This window comes from Pinus tabuliformis, chromosome 1_2, assembly GCF_031772625.1.
Source record: "Pinus tabuliformis cultivar Carrire ecotype Pingquan chromosome 1_2, CPIR1, whole genome shotgun sequence".
NCBI lineage: Eukaryota > Viridiplantae > Streptophyta > Pinopsida > Pinales > Pinaceae > Pinus > Pinus tabuliformis.
In genome coordinates this window covers 688361199-688370276 of record NC_142298.1, presented here as the reverse complement: position 1 = coordinate 688370276, position 9078 = coordinate 688361199, and the positions used below count along the sequence as shown (strand labels likewise).

Here is a 9078-nt window from a genome sequence, read left to right as displayed (position 1 = left end):
TTAATCTTCATGGTTTATAGTTTTTGGTAATTCTTTGATTATCAAGTAAAGAGAAATCACCCTAATTGTTGCCTTGTTGATTTCTCAACACACCAAACCTTGAAGGAATATTTTGTTCTAGAAATTATATGAGGTGCTCTATTTTAACTTTATTTAATGCTACTACTTTAGGTCACTTGGTAAAATCATATGTTGCAGTTATGATGTAAGTACGTCCAACACTTGACTTAGGATTTATGATACCAATAACATCCAAACCCCATTGAGGATAAGGGCTCTCAAATGTATTCGTCTTTAGGAGTATAACATCCTTCTTATCCTTTCCTAAAAATTGTTGATATGACATGATTTTCTCATGATAGCATGTACATCCACCAAAAGTTTAGGCCAATTGAATCTAGCTCTAGGAACTTTATGAGAAGTTACTGCTAGAGCATAGTGTCCCCCACATACACCTTCATGCATTTCTTTGATGAGATTGACAATCTTGGGATGGGAAAGACATCTTAATAGCAATCCACCATGATTCTTTTTGAATAGTATCCTAGATATAACAAAGTTACTAACTTAACACACACTGTACCAAGTTCTCACTTTTTTAGAGGTTACTAAAAATCAACCAATTTTGTAAAGTGTTGATTCTGAATAAACCTTTTTTTTGGAGCATATTTTCGACACTTTTAATTTTTTTATGTATTAAGTATGCACATTTGTTTTTTAAATGTTAGTAATTTTCATGCCAATTTTGAAAAGTGTTGATGCAACATCAACACTTTTTTTGAGCTTATTTTTGAAAAAATGTTGGTGATTTTCATGTGGGTTTTGAAAAATGTTGATGCAACATTAACCCCACCCCCTATTTTTCTAAGGGGGTATATTTTTTACACTAAATTTTTTGTATGCACTCTTTTTTCAAATGTTGGATATTTAACCATTTTTCAAGTTGTCATCTTCTTCTTTTTCTTTTTTCTTCCTAAGATGCTTGTTTTCTTTGTTTTTTTTGCGATGAAATTTTTTATTTTTTTGCAAAGTTAAAAAAAAATCAAATTGATATTTTGAAGTTAGGATTATTTATTTATTTAATTTTTAAATACATACATACATACATACATACATACATACATACATACATACATACATACATACATACATACATACATACATATATATATATATATATATATATATATAATTAATAATTCAATACACATAAAATAATCATCGCTAAAAAGATAACAATTTTAAACATTTGACAAAAAAATATACATTTTGCATATATATATAATTTAAAAACATTTTGAGACATTTTTGGTAAAAATAATATGTTAAATAAATGATTTATATGAAAAACATTGCACCAAAAAAATGAAAAAATAACAACTTTAATGAATTTTTTTATGAATTTTATGTTTAGAGATCATAACATTTGATTTTTTTTCAAAAATATTTTCTTTTTTGTAAGCTTGGTGGGACTACATCTTCATCATGTCCAATATATCACCCCGATTGGGGCCGGGAATTGAACCAATGACTTCACATCAAGGAGTGCCTTAACAGAGCACCTCACCTTCCCGTGTATATTTTTCAAAAATATTGATTCAGATAGATTTTTAAGTAAAAATAGCAAATTAAAAAAATATTGTTAAAAAAAAACAGAGCTAAAAAATAAATAAAAGTAACACATTAAAACTAAATTGTTTAAAATTAAAAAAATAAAATGAAAAAAAGGCATTTAAAAGTGAGCAAAACAAAAAATTATAACAAAGAAAAATAATTAAAACATTATAAATTAATAAAATCAAAATTTATTGAAAAAATATTAGAATAAGAAAATTTAAAAACTGAAAATAAAGATCCATCCTCACTCCGGATCTACCAAGCACTGAGAGGAATCAAATCTCTCTTCACTTTAAAAGAGGTTTGCATCTCAAGAAACACTGAGAGACATCAAATCTCTCTTCACTTTAAAATAGGTTTGCATCTCAAGAAATTTGATCCCTGTGGGTGTTTGGTAGATCCAGGGATAAGATGGATCTAGGTTGATTTAATTATTAATTATAAATATAATTATTAATTTTATGTTTTTTTTTTACAAGTCAGAGTGTTAAGGATTACAACATCTCTACCATACTGGGATCAAATGTTTACATAGGAGTTAAGTTCACTTATGAACCTCAAATATAAAGATTTTTTTGAATAAAAAGTGAATTGAAATCTTGGATAAAATATAATATTAAAATCTACCCAATAAACAGTAGCAAGGAATGTAATATTATAATATTACATTTTACGCAATATAACCCAGTAAAAAGTAGATGGAGGTAGGAAAAAATATTAGATAATTAATATTTTCCTAACATTTCCCCACAACATTTGGAGACAAATGCCCAACACAAAGATATCAATAAAAAACTTTTACCTTTGAAAGCTACATGGCTAATTATGTATCTAAATATAACATCAAATTAAGATGGATCTAGGCTAGTTTAATTCCCCCCTAAAATAGGTTATATTCCACATGAATACCATGGGTCAATAGCATGGAATATTAAAACCACGGGTCATTTTTTATTATTATTTAATTTTTATATGGTTACTTTTATTTTATTTTCACCAAGTTAAATTTTTTACATTACATCACTTTACGTTACACATTTCTAACATACTATAGACATTAGATCTCTCAATGAATGAATTGTATATATCCCTCATACTAAAAAGTATATATATATATATATATATATATATATATATATATATATATATATATATATATATATATATATATATATATATATATATATATATATCTATATATATTCAATTTAATTTTATCTCACTATATAAAGTCTGATGTAAAATAAAGGTGAAAATTGGAGTATTTTATTTATGGCCAACATTGATTTTTAAAGTAAGGTTCACAAATCTCTTACATATACATATATTAGCCAACACCCTTCCAAGAGATTACAGGATTATGACCTCTTCCTCTTCTTTAGCGTTGCTCCTTGGCTCGTCCCGCCGCACCCCCAGATTGGCTTGCTCGCCTTGCATGCCTCTCAGACCAACTTCCCATCGGGCACGACCTCGCTATCGATTCATTTTCAATGCATCAATGCAACATCAAGGGGTAAGACACCCCAAATCTTCCACAGAGGTGCACAACCAACCACCTACTTTACGACTTCTGCAAAGAGGCGTAGCCGCTCACTCTTTTGACAACTGCCCAAGTGACCAGCCCTGCCACCCAAGAGGGCCACAACAAAACCCCATAGTGGAACTCTTCCACATAGAGTCCTTGCCGCAGAGAACTACACCATTAATCTCCCTACCAAAGCGACAAGCGACGCCCCCTTTTTTCTACAACACAACACAATGCCGCCACATTGTGCTAGTAAGACCTTAACCAGGTCTACCGAACCACCACACTTAACCCACCTAGACAAACATCTAGCTCATGAGGACAAACCACAAAAAGGAGACTCCATCCATAGAGAAAACTAGTACCAAAACTTCCAAATAACGCCTCAAGAACAAAACCACGCTCAAAGAAATAACAAAAACAAACACTTACCCAAATTCTGCCCCCTATCGAACAAATGCGACCAAGACTGGAAGAGGATTCCAGATTCTTCGAGACAGAGCCAACCCTCTACACTGCTTGCCTGGGTTGCAAGTAGCCCCTATGCCAAGCACCTGGATCCCACACTGCCTAACTCTTCACCACAACCACCGGCTCCTTGAACTCATACTCCCTTTCATTAGACCGAGCGCAGTCACACCACTAGGACCGAAGGAGATGCATAGGGAAGGAGCATGTGCATGGTCAGTTGGGGTAAGATCGTTTACCTTCCCTCCATACCAAAATGATGAATGATGCGGAAAACGCCAACCTTCCCAATTTTATAAAATGCCTTAACCTTCTCGATTGTTCTGTCTTACTTCCTCCACTTAGCTTGGCCGCCGTCCAAGCCCTTGCCACTTTCCATATTAATTGTAAACTTCATTCCTTTTGACATTCGGTACTGCTAGGGATGTCAGATCAGTCACCCCCATTGAGGTAATATACAATATATTTATTAAAAAAATAAACATTAAAAAAATGAAAAAAGTTTAAAAATATATTAAAATAAGAAATAAAAAAATATGAAGGAGTCGGGTAAAATTGAAAAGAAAAAAACCACAAAATAAAAGAATTAAAAAAACACATATATATATTTTTTAAATATTAAAAAAATAAAAGAATAAAAAAGTAAATATATGGGCCCCTTGGAGGTGGGGGGGAAGTGGTCATTTGATTCCCATAATCTACGACTCGCCACAAGGGGCCTTGTCACGACCCCAATTATTTTTTCCTGAATTGAACATTATGCGACACCGAGTAAATGCTTCAACACATTAGTTTCTTTATCATTTTCCGGACTATGCCCATAACATTCATCTTTCATCTTTTTATTCAGTTTAAGTGCGGAATAACTTAAACAACATTCACGACAATAACAAATGCACAAGACGAGCTCGCAAATTTTACAATTTCCCGGGAAATAAAACTCAACCGGTTTTATAAGTTACCACATAAATGGGCAAGCTGCTAGTTGGTCGGCCTGGTACACGACCTGAACGCAGCTCGTCGCAATACCGTTTCCACCCGGCGCTCTTGTCATGCGTACCATAGGTCTAAAAATGCCGACACTACCGCCGTGCCCAACCCCGTAGACTCTCGACACCCTTACTCTGTTTGTGCACTGTGGCAACCATGCCTGTGTGTAGGCCCGCCCTACCACGACCACTTGACACGACATATCACCTGTGTGCAGGTATGCCCACCTGCGACCTGTGCACACGAATCCGCCCGAACTTTTGCGACGGGTCGACCTGTTCGTGTGTGGTCGCCCTCGCTCCTGCCCGCGCTATTTTTGTTCTAACTTCGCCCGACCTACGGGCTCATACTCGTTCAACTCGGCTCTCTAATTCGTATGTCGTGTGGTTATGTGGGCTCATTTGATGGTTTGTTTGGTTCATGCCTCTTGCTTTTATATATGGGTGTTTGGATGTGGGGAGGGGACTTGACTTAGTCCAACCAACCCGTCCTCACTCCAACCCAAAAATCCAACACGTCGGCTCTAACTCGTCAACCTTGGCGGTGTGCCCATCTTGTCACCCCCACTCGTCTGCCTATAAACGAAGTGTCTTGTGTGCCCAACACTCAGTGGTTTTTTGGTGTTGGCGCCCTTCAACTCATCGGTTAAGTGCGTTTGCCTCGGCTCCTCGTTTAAACGCGTCTCCACGGCTTGTTGGTCAAGTGCGCCTGACCAACTCGTCGGTTATGTGTGCGCCCACCCAACTCGTCGGTTAAACGCGCCCCGACGACTCGTCCGCCAACTCATCGGTTTAACGCGCCCGGTGTGGGCGCCCGACTCGCCCAAGTGCGATGGTGACTCGGGGCCCTAACATCCTCCCCAACCAGAAGTCATTGTTGTCCTCGACAATCTGGCTACTCTCCTCAACTCTTCATCATACTCAATAATCTCCTTCTTCCATCTCCACAGTGAATCCTTCGTCTCCCAGCTACTCTCTTCCGGTGCGTTCTTCCATTTAACAAAGAACTCCTGTCGTGTAGTACTCCCAACACCCATAATCCGAAGATCCATAATCTTCTCTAGAACAAGGTGTGGCCTATCCACAATCATGGCTGGTCCCCTCAGTGGTTCTACTCTGTCTGGATGATGTGCATCAAGTCGACATCTCTTAAGCTGACTCATATGGAACATAGGATGTTTCGAACGCATGTGGTTCGGAAGCTCCAACTCATATGCAACTTCTCCAACCCACTTCTTTACCTAGAATGACCCTTCATACTTCCTCGTCAAAGATCTCGCAGTCCCTTTTGGTGGCTGAAATTGATCTTCGGTGATCCTGAGAAAAACCATATCCCCAACACTGAAGTGTGCGTCTCGTCTATCCTTATCTGCCCATTTCTTCATCCTCCTTGCAGCTTTGTGCAAGTGCACCCGTGCCAACTCTAAGGTCTCCTCCCATGCTGTCATGAATCTCTTCGCATGTGGACTCCTCAAAAAACCTCTCGATAACACGGTGTGTGGAGCAACTAGCACTTGTCCATTTACCAACTCAAATGGACTATACCCAGTTGCAAAACTCTTATGCATATTGTAGCTAAACTGAGCCACATCCAAGAGTTCTGGCCAATTCTTCTGATCAACCGTCACAAAATGTCTCAAGTAGTCCTCCAACAATGCATTAATCTGTTCATTCTGCACATCTATCTACGGATGGTATCTCAAACTCTGTAGCAACTCTGTCCCAACCAACTTGAACAAAGTGGTCCAAAATCTGCTTGTAAAACACGTATCTCGGTCTGATACAATACTGAATGGAATTCCCAATAATTCACAAGATATTTGAAGAACAACTTAGCAGTCTTCTCGAATCTATATAGTATCTTTGTTGGAATGAAGACGACATACTTGGAAAAACGATCAACCACGACCATAATCCCGTTATACCCATGTACCTGCGGTAACTGAGTAATGAAGTCCATCGAAACACTCATCCATGGTCTCTCTAGAATCGGTAAAGGCTGCAACAATCCTCCCTGCCTCTGGTTATCTGATTTGTCCTGCTAAAAAATAATGCATGTATGCACATACTCCTCTACATCCTCCCACATCTTCTCGCAAAATAACCCTCTCTCCAACAATTCCAAAGAACGACGCTGCAATGGGTGGCCAGTCCATGGAGAATCATGGCACTCCTTCAAAAGGTGTCTCCTAAGTCCAGATGACTTTGGAATGTATAGTCGGTTCCCAAAGAACAAGAGTCCATCTCGTAGAAAAAACCTTTGTGTCTTTCCTTCCTTCACCTACTTCACAATGCTCTGTGCTTGAGTATTTGTCTCAATGCTTGCCCGAAGTCTATTCTGCATCTCATTAGTCATTTGTACCCGAATCCTACTTCGTTCTGCCCGGTCTTCTTCTTCCTCAAGTGCAGCTAACTGTCTCTTCCTGTTGAGGGCATCTGCAATTGCATTGAGTCTACCCGGTCTATACTCAATAGTCATGTCGAACTCTGCCAAGAAGTCTTTCCAATGAGCTTGCTTCGACAGCTTTGGTTATGATGAAAAATAGCTCGCTGCAACGTTGTCAGTCTTAACAAAAAAAGGATTCCCAATCAATTAATGTCTCCATACCTATAAATAGTAGATGATCACAGTCATCTCTTTCTCATGAACCGGATACCACCGTTCCCTATCCTGCAACTTTCGACTCTCATACGCCACTAGATGCTCATCCTACATAAGAAATCCTTGCTTTTCCTTCTTCAAAAGGTCTATCAGTGGTGATGTCACTTTGGAGTACCCCTCTACAAACTTCCGTTGGTAGTTGGTCACCCCAAAAACACCCTCATATCATGGAAATTCTTCGGTTCAGCCCAACCTTTATCGCCTTCACTCTGCTCGGCTCCATCCGTATGTGCCCCTGGCCTACAATGTGTCCAAGGAATGGAATCCCGGTCTGGGAAAACATAGACTTCAACTTCTTCAAGTACAAATGACTCTTCTTTAACGCCTCAAACACCAAAGCCAAGTGTTTCTTATGATCCTCCATGTTATCACTATATATCACGATATCGTCCACGTATACTACTACGAACAAATCCAAATATGGACATAGTACGTCATTCATCAAAGTGCAAAATGTAGTAGGAGCATTACACAACCCGAAAGGCATAACAAGGAACTCAAAACTTCCATACCTTGTCACAATCACAGTTTTCTTCTCATCCCCTTCCACTATTCGCACCTGATAATACCCATGCCTCAAGTCTAATTTGGAAAGCACTCGGGCCTTCACAATCTTGTTGAAGCAATCGACAACTAATGGCAAAGGATATATGTTCTTTATCGTTTGGTTGTTAAGGGCATGATAATCACAGCACATCCGTAGCTCGTTTGTATCTTTCTTCCGATGGAACAATACTAGAGCTCTATATGGGGACCTTGAAGGTCTTATGAAACTTGCCTTAACCAAATCCTTCAACTGTCGTTTCAATTCCTCCAACTTCGGCCCTGATAATCGATAAGGAGCTTTCGCCAGAGGTTGCTTCCTTAGCTTTAGCTCAATGCTATGGTCCACTGCACGCCTCGGTGGAAGTGCTTTTTGTAGCTCACCAGACATCAAATCTGCATATTTGTCCAATACATCAGAAATCTCAGTTGGAATAGGCGTCCCCACTCCATCATCATTATCAACTCCCTTGATGACTGTCGCATATGTCTCCACATCTGACTCCCGCATTTCTTTCTTCAAGCTTAGTGCAGAAACATGCTGCACCTTAACTTCCTTCCTTTGCTTATGAGTAGGCAAAGTCCAAGTTCGTGAGCCTTCAATCAACATAACCTCATTGCAAAACGGGACAATAATCACCTTATTTCTCTTTAGAAAATCCTGCCCCAATATCATGTTAAATTCGTTCATCTCCATCACCGTGAAGTCCAATCGACCCTGCTAGTCTCCAATTCGAATTGGCACTTCATCTGCCAATCCCGACACTCTAGCCTTCAAGTTCACTGCCTTGACTTCCACATTAGATGGAACAATCTGCAACCCAACTTCTTTTGCCAATCTTGTCGTCATGAAGTTGTGTGTGGCACCTGTGTCCACCAATGCTTGGATAGTTTTTCCATGAACTTCCAAGTCAAGAAACCCCAAACTATGTATCCAAGATTTCTTTCCCAAAATTCTAGATTGCATACATACCTGGTCTTTGCATCTTGCTGTAAAAAAAAGCTCCAATACCATCTGTCACGACCCCAATTATTTTTTCCTGAATTGAGCATTGTGCAACATCGACTAAATGCTTCAATACATTAGTTTCTTTATCATTTCCCAGACTATGCCTATAACATTCATCTTTCATATTTTTATTTAGTTTAAGTTCAGAATAACTTAAACAACATTCACGACAATAAAAAATGCACAAGACACATTTTCATGTAAATATCAAGTATGTTATAATGCTGTAGATTTTACAATTTCTCGGGAGATAAAACCCAACCGC

General features: G+C 38.4%; 1 protein-coding gene across 1 annotated transcript; it reads right to left on the bottom strand.

Moving 5' to 3' along the window:
• Positions 1-5447: 5447 nt before the first annotated feature.
• On the bottom strand, positions 5448-8501 carry LOC149207606 (uncharacterized). Its single transcript, XM_089398090.1, has 5 exons — positions 7774-8501; positions 6962-7061; positions 6533-6637; positions 5928-6284; positions 5448-5840 (listed from the first exon to the last, which is right to left on the bottom strand). Exons 1-5 carry the CDS (start codon positions 8499-8501, stop codon positions 5448-5450), a joined length of 1683 nt encoding a protein of 560 aa, XP_089254216.1.
• Positions 8502-9078: the final 577 nt, after the last annotated feature.

What these genes read in the sequence shown, in the direction of transcription:
- LOC149207606 (XM_089398090.1), bottom strand. Translation starts at nt 8,501, where the DNA reads ATGGAGATGAACGAATTTAACATGATATTGGGGCAGGATTTTCTAAAG. An exon ending in AAAACTGTGATTGTGACAAG is followed by an intron (nt 7,062 to 7,773) that starts GTATGGAAGTTT and finishes TATTGAGTATAG; the next exon opens with ACCGGGTAGACTCAATGCAA. An exon ending in CAGAACGAAGTAGGATTCGG is followed by an intron (nt 6,638 to 6,961) that starts GTACAAATGACT and finishes ATTTTTTAGCAG; the next exon opens with GACAAATCAGATAACCAGAG.